The 16,526-nt window shown below is 34.8% G+C and overlaps 1 protein-coding gene across 1 annotated transcript; it reads left to right on the top strand.

Annotated features, from left to right (window-relative positions):
- Nucleotides 3,117-14,296, top strand: LOC109235647. The gene is made up of 13 exons (XM_019401833.1): nucleotides 3,117-3,508; nucleotides 4,205-4,955; nucleotides 5,131-5,654; nucleotides 6,470-6,589; nucleotides 7,201-7,266; nucleotides 8,318-8,428; nucleotides 9,355-9,431; nucleotides 10,683-10,750; nucleotides 11,867-11,980; nucleotides 12,092-12,270; nucleotides 12,411-12,479; nucleotides 12,943-13,098; nucleotides 13,789-14,296. The coding sequence occupies exons 1-13, from the start codon at nucleotides 3,452-3,454 to the stop codon at nucleotides 13,867-13,869; spliced, it is 2,373 nt and encodes a 790-aa protein (XP_019257378.1). The 5' UTR covers nucleotides 3,117-3,451; the 3' UTR covers nucleotides 13,870-14,296.

Raw genomic sequence — 16,526 nt, 5'->3', positions numbered from 1 at the left:
TAGGGGAACTTAGATACTTCCTGGGAATTGAAGTGATGAGATCCAACAAAGGCATTTTACTCAATCAGAGAAAATATGCCTTGCAACTGATCTGAGAAGTTGGACTAAGTGCTTGCAAGCCAGTATCCACACCAATGGAACAAAACCACAAGCTTACCACAGTTGAGTATGACAAGCATGTTGGCAATGTCAATGATGCAGAGTTGCAGGAAGCAAGCAGCTATCAAAAGTTAATTGGCAAGCTATTGTATTTAACAATCACAAGGCCAGACATATCCTTTGCAGTCCAAGTGTTAAGCTAGTTCATGTAACATCCTAAAGAGTCACATATGGAAGCAACTCTAAGGGTTGTCAAATATGTTAAAGGGAGGCCAGGTCTGGAAATTCTACTAAAGGGTGGAGCCACTGATGAGCTCACAGCATACTGTGACTCAGATTGGCAGCTTGCCCAAATACTAGGAGGTCAGTGACAGGTTATGTGGTGAAACTAGGTGATTCTCTACTGTCCTGGAAATCCAAGAAGCAGCAAACTGTTAGTAGAAGCTCTGCAGAAGCAGGATACAAAAACATGGCAGCAGCTGTAGCAGAGCGCATGTGGATGAAGGGTCTGTTGGAAGAATTGGGAAACAAAGTGAAGGAACCTATACATCTACATTGTGACAGTAAGGCAGCATTAGCAACAAATCCAATTTTTCATGAAAGAACAAAGCACATAGAAATCAACTGTCATTTTGTAAGGGAAAAGATCAAGGAAGGAATGATTACAACTAACTACATTACCACAAAGCAACAGATGGCAGATTTAGTGACAAAAGGACTTGGAGCAGCCCAGCACAAGTTACCCTTGGACAAGTTAGGAGTGCTCGATGTATTCCACCCTCCAGCTTGAGGGGGAGTGTTGTGATATAGGGTAAATTGTAGGGGTCAATTTGTAATTAGAGAAAGTTAGAGGGTAACAAATTAGTCGGTTAAGAGGTAGTTAACACTGTTCTATATAAGAACAGTGTACTCATACGTTAGCTACAACAGAAATAAGAAAATCTTCTTCTTCCTTCCCTCTAGAATTTTCCTCCATTGTAGATCCATTTCATTGCATGTTTCAATTACTGGAGATTTACATAGAATATGTGTAAATTGACACTATATGAATTCTCTGTTAAGCTAATACGAACATAGTGTTTCGACTTCGAGTCACTGCCACCTACAAAATCAAGATATATTTCATGAAAAAAAGAAGCTTCTATTACATCAGTTTATCGCTGTCTAATTGGTCAAACAAAAACACATAATTAGGAGCATAACTAATATACAAGTTGTTTTTAAGTTTGAGTATATTACGTTGTTTGGTTGCATAACAATCATAGTATAAATTTTACCATAAATAATAATTATATTTCGCTTTTTTTGTATGAATAATACAAGCATAAGTTATACAAAAATCTATAGATTATTTTCTGCAATACGGAATAACATTACAGAAATTAGTACTACGATGACAAATTACCTCATCACTTGAGACTCGATCTTTTTTCTTTCCTATGTCTAATATGCAGAACCACGCTTCTTATGTTCAAAGTTTTAATCAAATGTTTGGTTAATATTTCAAAAGTTATTCAATTAATTTTTGTATTACTAATCCATCTATAATTTGTCTTTGAATTAGGGGTGTACATGGACCGGGTTGGTTCGGTTTCTATCAAAACCAAACCAAACCAATTATATCGGTTTGAATTGGTTCGGTTTTGTCGGGTTTTTCGGGTTTTCGGGTTTTTTTATTACATGAATATTATTTCAATCTTACGTTATTAAAATTATAGATAAAGCTTTGATAAGTGAATATATGTTTAGTAAATATGAAAAAAATTGACAAACATATGATCTATTAAAATATTCTAATGTGAGAAATTTTTTAGTAACACATGATAGTTATTTTCTTAGTCGTCTAACAATAATTTTTCGTTAATTTGCACTTTCAAGGTTAATACATGAGAGGATTCCAAATATTTCTACATTTTCTAAAGAAAAATCACTACAAAGTCTTAAAAATATAAATAAAATTTATATATTTATATGTCGGTTTGGTTCGGGTTTTTTTACTCAATATCAAACCAGGTCAAACCAAACCTAGTCGGATTTTTTGATCGATTTGGTTTGGTTTTTCGGTTTGGTGCGGTTTTACGGTTCGGTTTGAACACCCCTACTTTGAACTAAATGATTCCTAAAGGTGTATATGTCTCAACCCCAAAAACTTCAAAGGAATAAATATATATGAGCCTTTAAGTAAAAGAAAAATAAAAAGAAAGAGAATAAAAATAAATAATGGAAATTATAAGAGATATTTATTCAATATATTTATTTTTAATGTAATGCATATTGAATATATATTTAATGTAATGCATATTGAATATATATTTAAGCTATATTTTTTTAGCGACGGAGCTAGAAATTCATATAAGAGGATTGAAAAACACCCCAACTTTTTTTTTCCCGATTGGACTTGTGAGCTAAGATAACTTGGGGTGTTTTTCAATCCTCTTACATGAAAAACTCGGATTGAACGTGTGTGCTAAGAAATTAATGAACTTTATTCTCTTAGATCACATATTTTAATTTAGCTCACAAGTTCAATCCGAGTTTTTCATATAAGAGGATTGAAAAATACCCCAAGTTATCTTAGCTCGCAAGTTCAATCCGAAATAAATAAAAAATTGGGTGTTTTTCAATCCTCTTATATGAATTTCTAGCTCTGTCGCTAAGAAAATATAACTTAAATATATATATTTAATATGCATTACATTAAATAAGAATCATAAAGATAAGGTAATTTTAATTGACTCTGATTACTTATTCTACTTATAATTTTAATGAACTCTAATTACAATTTATAATAGATATTACATAATTTAAGTTATATCTAAAATCATAAAAAAATATTAAATTGAGGAGGAAATTGAAGATTCAAGGGCAAAAAAAGTATTGTGTAGGATAAAGGGGGAGAATGATTAATGTTCAAAGTTGAGGGGAGTTTGATTTTTAACACAAAGTTGGGGAGGGTAAATGATTTTCACCCAAAATAAAATAAGAGAGAAGAGAGCGAAAGAGAGATCTTGCTCCAAAAATCAAGTTACAAAAAAAAAAAAAAAAAAAAAAGAAGAGCCGTTCTCCCTCTATTTTCTTCCTCTCCGATCCAATTTATGGATTCCTTATAATCGAATTTAGGATTCATTTTCCTCCTCAATCGTTCAAAATTTTCCAATTTTCTCCCATTAAATACTTGTGAACGGCAATTCAATTCTATATTTATTTCCATTCGGGCACCAACTGATTTACAGATTCACTTACATTGCTAATTGATCTGTGTTTTAGAGGGCAGCCTGATAATTATTTTAGGGTTTTCGACAATGATTTAAGTGATTTTTTTCTAGTTTTATTGATTGAGATTTTGGATTTAATGGCGTCGGCTCAGGTGCTGCGTAAGCAAGAGCATTTGCAAGCTGGGAAAAAGAAGGTACGAATTCGAACATTCTAGAAAGTTTTTATTTGATTGCTTTTGTATTTATTGATTCATTTATGTGTTGAATTACTAGATTGGCGGAAAATAATCAGTATTTTAGTTAAGGATATTCTTACTGTTTATTTGACCAATTTACTTTATGTTTGTTCTGAATAATGCTAATGAGCTGATTACGATTTGTGGTATGCGCGAATTGCTAGCAAAAGTGTTGATTTTGTATGAGTTTAACTTATATGCACGACAATGCAATTTTTATAAGGCCGCTCAAATGATATCTACCAGTAACCCTCCATAAAAATGGGTTTCGTAATCTTGAGGCAGGTTACCTGCTACAACATGTAACGGTGATAACGACCGTTGAGCCTGAATGATCTGAATTTCAATTAAGATCAATGGGATCTTCTCAATACTTATTTTATTTGTAATCTCACATGCACATTATCTTTTAGCTAGGGTGACCATTTGCAGAATAGTGTTTGCCTCTGTAGTTTCTGTTTTCCCTTATGCCTATTCTTTTGAGAAAGAATATTCCTATTTGTAATGCCTTGATTAGCAATAGCAACAATGTGTGATGGGGAGTGTTGATTTTGGTGAATGTTTGGTTGGAGTATCAGAATGATTTTTCTTATATTAAAATTTTGGTGCAATGTTTCTATGATCTTTTAATTCTTTATTTTGTATCATTTGCAGCTAGAGGAGTTTCGTAAACAGAGAGCAGCACAGAGGGCTAAAAAGTCTACTTCCAACAATCAACCTCACAATTCGGATGGAGGCTTTGAGAATCAACCTTTGGAAAATGAACACACAAGAATCACTGACTCTCGTGGGGCTGGTACATCTGATGCAGTTGGTAGAGCATTTTTAGAGTTATCTCGATCAGATGTTAAGCATGATTTCATGAATCCTGATCTTGCCCAGAACAGTAGTTTAGCTTCTTCCTATAATGCTAATGCTAGTTCAACTCATACTTTATACAACAATGATAATGATGTTAGTGCTTCTTCTACTGTTAGTGGAAACAATAATGGTTTTGATTCTTCCATCTCAGTGTCATCTCATTCGGGAGATAAAGTGTTTAAGGGTGATGAAAGCCCAAAGTTGTCTAAACAATTCAGCAATAGTTATGATTCCTCTGAGAAAACGGAGAACTATGGAGCCTTAGGATCTGTTGGATCTGGATTTAATGCTAGTCATTCTACAGCTAATTTTCTTTCATCAGCCCCCAGTTACAATAAAATTTCCAGTCAGTTTACTCATGATGGTCTGAGTAAAAGCATATCAGAGGATAACAACAGAAAGGATCTTTCTGTAATAGATAGTGGTACTTCTCATTCTGCACCTTCTAATGTTTCACCTGAAAATTCCCTTGGTCCTCAACTGCAAGAAAAACCAGGTTATATGGATCCTTGGGCTAGTGGGTTGACTTCCTCATCATATGAAGGTAATTTTGTGGTATGTTTAATTTTGTGGTATGTTTAATTTTGTTTTAACTTACTTTTATCCCTTGTATTGTGCTTTCCTGTACCTAGCAAACCTCATTGCCTATGTGCTATATATCTATTCAGTTAATCACTTGGGGTTGGATAATCTGACATATTATTCCCATTTTTTGATAGATTATAAGCGCCCTGCAACCAGCAGTACAAATTCTTCTTTGGAAGTTGGGCAAAAAGAAAGTGCCGTGGAAGCTAATAGTTCTATGGTTTCTGATATTGGGCATGGCCAGTTTAGCAGCTCTGGTTTTTACATGACCAACAATTCATCTTCTTGGGCATCTGATTCTAGATACGATGGCATCAGTTCAGAATCAAGAAGTTCTTCTAGTTATTCACAAATGTCTCCTCCCATTGTTGGGAGGAGATCTCGTCCATCTTTCCTTGATTCCATCAGCATTTCAAAAGTTCCTGCTATATCCCCTTCTCCAACTGAATCAGTTTCTGCAGACAGATTTGACCCGGAGGTTCATCCCACGGACACTTTGGAATCGTCCAACTCCATGAACGTGATGAACTCTTCAACTTTTTCTGCTAAGGGGTCTGATAAGTTGAATCATCATACTGAGAAAGACACGGGCAACATGGACAACCATTATCAGTTTTATGCAAAAAAACAGAATGAAGATTTTGCTGCTTTAGAACAGGTCTTTTTTTTTCTTCCATTTATTTCCCTTGCTTTAGAAGTGATAAATTTAGGTCAGGATGTCTTCGAAGTCAAAATATAGTTTGAAGCTACTGCTATGTGATGGCTAATACTTCGAAGTCAAAATATAGTTTGAAGCTACTCTATGTGATGGCTAATATATGAAAAGTGCTCTGCTGTTGAAAATTATCCTTAGTAGTGAGAATGTTGCGCTAATAATAAAGCCGTTCACTTACTAGTTATGTGATGCGTCTAGGAGAGAACTGCAGAAGTTTGAGCTACCAAATTTCCTATATAGTTTCAAAGATACAGATTCTGTGAATTGAATGCAAGATTTTGAGTCTTTCACATTGAAATATGAACACTTAAAAAGTTTCATTATAAAATATAATGGATGGTGGGTCGGTAAAGTTGAATGGAATGCAAAAAATATTAGTAAGGTAGAATACTGCCGCAACCTTGAGGTGTGCATTAGTCAGATTTGATTTAATTTTAATATTGTGGTATATGCACTTGGAAAGGTCTATGGTTGTGTAGAGATTAAGCTGAAAGAAGTAAAATAATTTAACGTGTTAAATATCGTAATAAATAGACTCTGATGTGAAGTGGACATTGGTAATCACGTTTCTTTTTCTTTAATTTTAAAAAAGATTCTTTGTTTACTAGCGCAAGAATACTCACTTTTACATCGAGGGGCAGTGAACAGGGATGATAGGGGCCATGCATAATTGCATAACTCTCAGGGATGTAGGATTTTGCATAAGGGTATTAAATTGTTCAATACCTGTATGATGTGTACTTTTGCATTTTTGACAGCATATTGAAGACTTAACGCAAGAGAAGTTCTCTTCGCAACGTGCTCTTGAGGCTTCGCGAGCTCTAGCAGAGTCTCTAGCTGCTGAAAATTCAGCCCTGACAGAGAGTTATAACCAACAGGTACACATTTTCTTTTCATATATGTAAAACAGATTGGCTGAATACATAGACAGACACGTGAAAGGGAAAGGATGCCACATAAAATGGAATAGAAGGAGTAGTAATTATTTCATTAATGTGCTGGAAAAATCTACACAGAGTTATGATTCGCTATAAATAACACCTAATCATCTGTACTAATATGAACTTCATGGGTGCACAAAAAAAAAATATAGAAACACAATGTAGGCCTTCATTTTTACAAATCATTTTCCTTTAAGGATCTTAGGTACTTACTCTCCAAAGAACCCACATGATAGCTAAAAGGGCTACATCCCATGATCTACATCTTTTTTTCTTCTTCTGAAAGACCTGCTGAACATCAAAGGCTTAACTATAGCCGATGTTGACTTCTGTATTTCAAACTGATTCGGTACACAAGTGATTAAAACCTGAACGTGTTTCAACAAGTGGTCCACGTCTTCTCCTTGAGGGTTTACTTGCGTAACACCAGCTACCGTTTGTTGCATTAAGTATTGTGTGCACATGTCTAACATTCTCGGTAAGTTTTGTTGATCAATTAAAAGAATGGATTTTTCTTACTCCAATCAGTTGCTTAATTTTTTTTGCAGGGCAGTTTTGTAAGCCAATTAAAGGCCGACATAGAAAACTTGCAGGCAGAAATTAAAGCACAACTGGTTTGTACATATCCTGCTTACTTATTCTGTATTAGATGATCTGTATTTTCCTTTTTGAATGTTGACACTTTGAATTACATTGCACAACATAGCTAAAATTGCGAATTGGTGTTATCAGGTGTCAGTGTCTGCCACTGATTTTATCTGTGTGCATTTTCAAGTTGATCGACCAAGAAATGAAACGACCTATTTGCTTTGCTATTGTTGATATGACATCTTGAAAGTGGTAGAACAACATGGATGTTGCAGAAAGCTAGTGTAAATATGTTCCATTGTTTCTAAACAGTACAAATAAATGTGGTTGTTTGGATCTTCCATTCTTCGTTTTTCATAAATGTGGTTGTTCGGATCTTCCCTTCTTCATTTTTAGTTTCTTTCTCCTATTGGGTTGCATAACTAGCATTTAGACTCTTATAAATGAGTTATGTATGAAATGCCTTATTACAAATAATTATTTGATTGATCTGGAGAGTTGATAGTATGTTGAAGGATCTGACAATTTTTCTTCTCTGAGCATGTCGCACTAATGATTTTTGTTTTTCTTGATAAATTGTAGTGATTTACATTTTTATTTCTTATACATAGATTTTTGACATTAACAACTTGTTCTTGAACCTTAGTTCTTGGTCAACCCTCTTTTTTCCTTTTTTCTTTTGAAGGGGCTTCATGAAGTATATTTACCATCGTTTAGTCTGAAACTATGTCTGCAAGGCAAGAGATTCTCGAAGTTATGTTGAATGGTTTTCCAGATACAAATTTTGTAAATGGGTACCATCCGTATTTTCTATGTTAATGCCTGTTGAAGATTGTGTTCATTCATCTTAACTCTAAAGTAAAGGATACATCTGCGATCCTATTATTGGAGAAAGTTTTTGCAATTGGAATGGTGGAATGAACTGGTTTCTCGTATTGAGATTATTTCAGATATCTGGCAAGCAATCTTTGTACTAACATAGCCTGATGAGTTTTGGCTATTCATTGTAATGGACTTGATTCTTACCATAATCTTGGAGATACGTGATTTTCTATTTGTTACGTTCAATGTAAGTAGGTTGAGCTTGAAGCTTTGAAAATGGAATATGCAAACGTACAATTGGAATGTAATGCTGCAGATGAACGTGCCAAGCTATTGGCTTCTGAAGTGATTGGATTGGAAGAGAAGGTAACCAACTATAGCATTGCCTGATGTTGAACCAAATCCTTCACAAAGCCCTTACTGAGAATTTAAAACTTGAATGAAACTATTGAGCTATACTTATTGGAAGAGAAACTTACCTTCTTTTTCAAAAGAGAATCTGTATTCCACTAGAACTCTATCGTATTTAAAATGTAATCGTAGATAGTGTTGTTTATATTGGTATTTCATGTTTGTTGAACTTGAAAGCGACTTAGCTTTGTGGGTGTAGCCAGCAAAGTCTGTTGTAGATACGGTTCCCTTTTTGTTCTTTTTTTTTGGTTACTCTTTAGCCAACACATCTTATGCGGAGTCACTTGATATATTCACTTTAAAAGTGTAGAGTGAGGCTATCGGAGAACTCATATGGTAGCCTCATAATAATGCATTGGTCATATGCAAAGAATTTAGCCTTTCTTCATCAATTGTACAGAAATCTGCAAGGGAATTACATTTGTCTTGAATTTTTAGTTTCACACATTCTCTGCTAAGTCCTCCATCGAGGGATCTTTTCAATGTCTGTCAACATGTAATACTTAGTTTTTGATAAATGTTCGTCACGTGTAATACTGGTGTGGTATGTGAAGTCTGATCTTTTGTCCCTTCTTCTTATGGTTTAAAAATAAAATTGAAATTAACTTGGTCACAATGCTGACTTGGGTAATTTTTATGTCCAATCTTTGTTGTCTATTCTATTTTTCTTTCTATCGATGCATAGGGTTGCTTTCATGTTTCTTTTTTGATTATATTTCCTGTTGATATTAGAATATTGGGACTGCCTTCTCTCTTTTTTTTAATTGTGCCTTCTCTAGTTTTCTTTTCTTCAGAATTGATGATTAAGTGCGATCACTTATTTTTTTGATAAATGATAATCTCCACTCCGAGATAATAACTTTGACTAAACAATCTTGTAGGCACTTCGTCTGAGATCTAATGAGCTTAAACTTGAGAGCGAATTGGAGAAATCACAAGCTGAAATATCTTCTTTCAGGTATGCTCAAAGCTTTCCCGTGAACACGTCTAGGCCATAATTTTCATTCCCAACTCTGATCTGGTCATAGTCATCTTTCGCTTATATTTGTTCATCCCCTCCTCCCATCTCTTTGTTATCCTTGCCCTGTCCTTTCTGGACGACCCACCCTTTTCGACAGTGGAGATGCCTCTTTTTCTTTTGGAGCAAGAATGGAATATGGTTTGTGGTTTCGTTCTTTCTTGTTTAATGCAGGTGGAAATCAATGACAGCAAGATATCATAACTGGGATAAAAGCTAAGGGAAAATAGATAACACAAACATTTTAGTGAAATTAATAGTTGATTACTATGATAAGGATATCCCGCATACTAGATATTAAACAATGGAATCATGCTGATGCTTTTTTCCTGTTGCACTGCAAGTCTGCCCCATGCATATGTCTTGGAACAGCTGGCGCTGCAGAGGCAAGGGACTTCTTGTGCTTTTCAATAATAGAAAAGATGTGCAACTGGTTATAAAGACAGATCTCAGAAACCAAGTAAATCTGATCTGGTTCACTTATTTTGGAGTTGATGTTAACAGTTAGTTGGCTGATTTAGAGTGCTCTTGTGATGATTAAAGGTATATGGTACTAAGGATATACGGCTTGAGGAATGAAAGCAAATACTCTGGAAGTGTGGACAGAGTTACTGTTTGAAATGTTAAGAATGGCAATGTTAGAGAATGAAAAGGTTTGAAAGGAAAATCTAGAAATTAAATTAGCTGCCAACTCACATTTTCCCATGAGGATTCTTATTTCTTACTAATATTAAAATAAGTTCAATAACTTGATTTTGCACTCAGATAATTGGACTTGGAATAAGTTAGGAAACCGCTGAATATTTTACACTCAACTGGTGAATACTTTATGATTCCTTTTGAGAAATGGCAATTTGCCGAAGTACCAAAATACTTCTAACTCCAAGAGTTTAATTATATGGGTTCCTTGACCTGACATCGATCTTCTGAAAATAAGAAATATGTTTCATGTCTACACCCAAAAGTAACGTTATATGCTCCAAACCTTACCTCTTGAAAAGAAAGCAGCTTTCCTTGTCCCCACTTGCACTCATCTCATCTTGTTTATAAAAAGATAAATTATCTAAAGTCGCATGTCTTATGGGCTAAATATTTGAGTAGCATATGACTCGTTTTGCCTTAATCATTGACTTCTAAGTTGCATTAGATGTGGGTGTTTATCTCATTCAACTTTCTCTTGATTTTCTGCAGAAAGAAAATGGCTAGCCTTGAAAAGGACCGTCAGGATCTGTTGTCGACGATTGATGCTCTAAAAGACGGTAAGATGCTGATAGTGGTTGTGTGCTAGATGACAAGTTGGTTTTCATTTGTAGGAATACATGAGCTGCGGTTATATTGATAGATGTCTCCTCTTCACCGCCTTAAATAAACTTCACATAGATAATACTTCTTGCTTCCTCCTATGGCAGCTTGGCTCAATATAAACAAGCTATTTCACAATGTTGTTCGGTGACATCAACTATTATATAAGTCAATTATTATACTCAAAGCAAATAATTACCTAATACTCTTTTTCTTTTACCAACTGGATTGCAGATTTCGGAAGTGTGTGTGATATTTTTACTGTTGTAATGAAGTATGTAGGTCCATGCATTTGCTGCTTGGCTTTTGGAGGTTGAGTTTATCTAGCTGTAGGAAAAATTTTCCTGTATCAAACTACTGTGGAAAACAGTTTTGAGGGGTCTTGTTTGGATCTTGCATAATGCTTATCTTGTAAGCTGAAACAGTATGGCATCCGGAGAGTCTTTAAAGTCTGGGTCTGACTATTAATAATAGGCCCATTCGACATGTTTTAAAACAATGAATGATTTCTTATCTGACCTTTTTTTAGAAGAAATGTGTGAGTGTTTTCTTTTCGAGTGGTTGGTAAGTTTATCATGCAGGAATTCAAAATATTGTCTTCTTTATGACTACGCCAGCAAATGATTGAGTTTTCTTCTCTCTTGGTCTTGCTTTCTAATATATACACTAATTCCTCTTCTGAATATATACACTAATTCCTCTTCTGATATCTGATCTTCAAACCTCGAATATTTAAAAGCTTTATCGTTCTCTCAGAGTCTGCTTGGACAAATGCTGCAGGTGTTGCAGTTATTTTTATCCTAGAACCTATTTGGACTCTTTAGAGTTTTTTGCTTGTAATTGATTTAGAGCAATATTAAATTATCAAGGAATGTCAAGTGGTTTTACCTGTAATTGGTTTAGAGAAATATTGAAGTGTCATCTCTTCCCCTGCCAGTTTATTAGAGACCCTATTTTTGACTTGAGTGATTTTGCTTGTACTTGATTTAGAGTGATATAGGGTTTCCATTTCTTTCCCCACCAATTTCCTGAATACGTGTATTGATCTTCTTATTTTTCTTTTCTCTCAACAGAAAAGAAGCTGTTGCAGGCGAAACTACGAAAAGCTTCTGGTAGTGGCAAGTCACTTGATGTTAGCAGGAGTATGCCTAGTAAAAAAGATGTATCAACTTCAACAGAGGATCTCCGTATGTGGTGTCAGATTTCACCAATTACATCTTCAGAATGTCTCTTTATATTTGTTTTTACATTTTCGTAAATTTCGTAAATTTTAATTATACGGTGTTGTATTGGTTCAGGTGAAGATAAAGTCGTAAATACTACCATGGATGACCCTAACTTAGAAGCCCACAGTACTGAGGGCCCAACCTTTTCATATCTGCCTGAGAATGATCAGCTCAGTCTTGAAAGTTTATCAACGGCAATTCCTCCAGATCAGATAAGGATGATCCAAAACATCAATACATTGGTTTCTGAGGTAGCTTCCTTCGCATAAAATATTTGAGATTGATCATATTTGCTCCCTCTACTTCCTGTCTGCTCAGCTGCTTATATTTTAAGGCATTTTTTACCATACCAAAGATCTGAACAATTTTCTTCCAACTTGGACGCTTACAGTTAGCCTTGGAGAAAGAAGAGTTGATGAAAGCCTTGTCACTGGAATCATCTCAATGCTCTAAATTGCAGGTAATTTGATGAAGGCAGCACTACCCTTGTTAGTAATATCATTCAGTATTCTTTTTCATTTTGGATCTAATATGTGAGTCAAATTATATTTTCACCTTAACTTTAGGTTCCTTTTGCACTTTTTACCTTTCCGTTGCGTCTACATAAATCACCGATGTATAATTGCAAATGTACCATTTTTTGGCCGCGTGTCTCCTTCTGTAAGCCAGCCCCTCTAGTATGCTTGCACATGTTTTTTCAGGATCTTTCAATCTTCATATAGTGCTTTTGTCCGGCCCTTCCCCGGACCCTGCGCATGGCGGTAGCTTAGTGCACCAGGCTGCCCTTTTTTAATCTTCATTTAGTGCTTTGGGAAGTGCAATTAAACTTTCACAGGGTTCACCTTTAGTTTAAAGGTGGATACTAACAATATTCTCTCTAAAATTTTTTGGTGGATTTTTCTTTTGTTCCTTGCGGAGTAAAGGAGTTAAACAAGGACTTGACCCGAAAGCTTGAAACTCAAACACAAAGATTAGAGCTTTTGACCGCTCAAAGCATGGCAACTGGGAACAACCAAGCAAGGCAACCAGATGCTCTATCCATCCACGACACCACCATGTATTCTGATGAAGGTGATGAGGTAATATTATATAGCTTGAAACTTTTCATTCTACAAGGATACTGTATGAACCTTCTTGTAGTCTAATATGACTAAAATATAACTGCTTCTGTATGCCTGTATCCTCTTAAAGACTTAAAAGTTATCTTGTTGCTCCTTTCATCTGTCAATTTTAACATTTTAACACTTGTACTTCTCTCTCACTCTATTTCGAATTTGAAGTTTAAGCTGGCACAGAGCACCCCTTTGAACAAAAAGGGAGCACCATTGTGCCCTTGGATTTGTATTTAATTTTTAAGCCATGCTTCAAGAGTAAGCTGCTGGAGCTTTATCGACCTGTCAGAAATATAGAAACATTATAAAATACAGATATCAGTTTCCAAACATCCGCAAATTGTAGAGGTTCGAACATAGAATAGCTAGTTACAGGAATGACTATGAAGCAGCGGTGCCTTGAAAAATCCACCTATAGGGCTGTTGCTTTATTTTTTCTCGAACCAGTCGAACACTCTTTTCCAACAAACTCTAACATTTTGTAAGTTTTCATTTTGAGATCTTGGAATAACAGTATAACACAGCTTGCTAGCCGGTTATCAGGTGTTCATTCTCTTGCGCGTCAACCATTCTCACTCTTTGGCCTCCTCATCTCCTTGTAATTGAATTTCATAGTTGCTACCTCGTCTTTGAGTATAATTTCTTCTTTTGCATCAGATGGTGGAACGAGTCTTGGGATGGATCATAAAGCTATTTCCTGGAGGACCATCAAGGCGGAGAACCAGCAAGCTTATTTAGTTTCCATGATGGAGTTCGACGAGTGTTATCCATCAAAAGTTCATCTTTTCTCCTCTGCGCCTTGTATTTTTTTGTGGCCTGATGGAGATGGTTTATGTGTACTATTAATGGTTCATAGTCCCATTTTTTCCCCAGAAGAAGCAAATTGCTTCTAGGAGGCATTTTAGAAGATGTGATATTGATAATTTTACAGATTTGGCAACAGAGCAGAACCTTTGTTCCATTGTTTACACCTACCGAACATCGAATCGGAGACTGGAGATGAGAAATTGCTACAGAAAAAGTTAGAGAATGATGAAAAACTACTATGAAGAAACTCAAGATGAAGTTTGTTAATATTATATTTAGGTGATGGTTTTACTTGTGAATTAATAGGGAAAAGGAGGAAAAGGATCAAAATGATTCTTCCTTCTTTTTTTTTTTTTTTTTTTTTTTTTTTTTTTGATTTTGGGTCTAAAACCGTATATATCAAAAGAATGATCTCGTTAATTCTTCCAATATGCTCAGTACCAAGATTGCTGATGTGGTTGAAGTTATAACTTAGCATACAAGTAAATTCATTAGAAAGGAAGTTCAAATTATAAATTTACTTGTACGTGGAGGGGTTAAAAACAAAATGCATAAGGAAATTTGCTTTCAGGGATAGTAGAAGTAAAATCTTCTTCAGGAAGCTTAATCAAATGTGTGCACAACATTCTTTACATCCCTTGTGGTGGTAGTTAGGTGCTTTTGAACTACCAAAGGTTGTGGTGGAGTGATAATTACTTCTTTGTTCTTAATCAGAGGTATCAGGTTCGAGTCCTGAGTATTGATTTGCTATTGGTAGGGAGAGATTTATCCCCACAAAACGAGATTTTTGGCATGAATTCGAATTAGTCGAGGCCAAAAGCAGGTAGCAGACCCGAGTGAAAAACAAAAACCAAAAAAGGTGGGAGAAATTCAAAAATAGCCAGATTTACCACTGGTCGTTGAAAAATAGCCAAGTTTCAAAAGTCATCAAAATTTAGCCACTTTAAATCTGAGCGAAAACACTGTTCAAAATCCGGAAAAATACGCCCGCAAATTTTACGGGAGTTCCAGCATACGTATGCTGGAACTCCCGTAAATTTTACGGGAGTTCCAGGATAACTATGCTGGAACTCCCGCAAATTTTACGGGAGTTCCAGCAAGTATAATTGTCCAGTATAATATACTGGAGTTTGGAGCACTGGTGCTCCAGTCTCCCGTATATTATACTGGACCGGTCCCTGTTGCAGCAAAATAGTGGCTATTTTTCATTGACTTGGTAAACGCTGGCTATTTTTTATTGACCAGTGTGAAAACTGGCTATACCATGATATTTTAACAAAAAAGGTAGGTGCTTCTCCACACATTTGAAGTGTTGAACTACTCGAATTTTCTTAACAAAAAACCAATTGAAACCACTCTGCTGACTTGAAGAACAAATCTTCATGTTGTTGGTAAACATCAATATTCGCACAAGTACACATTTTCCTCATAGTACCCAACTGTCACAAGAATTGTCTTGGCCAATTACTAAATTATTTATAGACACGTGGATCTTTTCTATTGTCTATATGTGACCAAAATCTATACGTAGTACTTAACAAACATCTTACTGTTATTGATGGAACATCAGGAAAAACAAAAGGCTTACCTTTTTTAATTTCTTGGAAATTTTAAAGTTATACTACTATATTATTTTTAGTTGGATTTGTATCCGACCTAGAATTTTGAAAAATAATCCTATCCTATGTATGACAATGCCCGTGCATTAAAATATTTGTAAATATAGTAAGTGCTACAACTTAGGTAGGAGCACTAGACTTTATCTCGAATGATTGTGATAAGTTTTATAATGTGTAGTATGAAATTGCCTTGAAAAATTTTGAGTACTAGCTTTTATTGAGTTACTTGAACTATTAGCAGTTTAGAGTCAGTTTATCAACAAATTACTCCTCACTTTGGGTTTAATCTTCGAAATGAAATTCGTTAGTTTTAATTAGTAATAAGTTTTTTTTTCACGAGTTGAACTTATATGTATTGACAATATTAAAGAATTTTTTCACGTTAATTCACCTAAAAATAACTACATGCAATCACTCATAATAATGAGATGAAAAATACTCTAGGCCATCTGCCGTAAAGGTTAAACTCTATAGTGACAGTATATAAAATGACATTGTCATTTTATATAATTTAAATCCAAATAAAAATACTCCCTTCGTTTAAATATATGTGACATAGTTCAAATGAAACTTTTAAAATTTGTAACCTTAAATATGTCATAGTTTTTGTGTCTCTATAAAACTTTTAAAACTTGAAACCTTAAATATGTCATAACATTTATGTGGTTATAAAAGCTAAAGGTAAAATACAAATATAAAGTTAATTATTTTTAATTAAAATATGTATGATTCTTTTAAGGGAGAGTAATATTATAATGTCGAAAAAAAGTATATTCAAACAAATATTTGTTGTCAAATATGCGCCTATATGCGCACCATGTTTTCCGCCGAGAATGTAGGCCCAGTAAGAAAGAGCTGGCAAAAATAGATCTAAAATTCAATACCCCACACAAAACGCTCCTATAAATGAGTTACATGTGATTTTGGAAATATGTGGAATATTGGAACCTACTATATATATATATATAT

This window comes from Nicotiana attenuata, chromosome 12 (assembly GCF_001879085.1).
Source record: "Nicotiana attenuata strain UT chromosome 12, NIATTr2, whole genome shotgun sequence".
Taxonomy (NCBI): Eukaryota; Viridiplantae; Streptophyta; class Magnoliopsida; order Solanales; family Solanaceae; genus Nicotiana; species Nicotiana attenuata.
The sequence above is the reverse complement of the archived record's forward strand: the minus strand, read 5'-3'. Positions and strand labels throughout refer to the sequence as shown.

Bases quoted from the DNA above. Each gene is read 5' to 3' on its own strand.
- LOC109235647 (XM_019401833.1), top strand. From the start codon at position 3,452: ATGGCGTCGGCTCAGGTGCTGCGTAAGCAAGAGCATTTGCAAGCTGGG. The intron at 5,655-6,469 runs GTCTTTTTTTTT...CATTTTTGACAG, and splicing joins ATTTTGCTGCTTTAGAACAG to CATATTGAAGACTTAACGCA. The intron at 12,271-12,410 runs GTAGCTTCCTTC...GGACGCTTACAG, and splicing joins TCAATACATTGGTTTCTGAG to TTAGCCTTGGAGAAAGAAGA.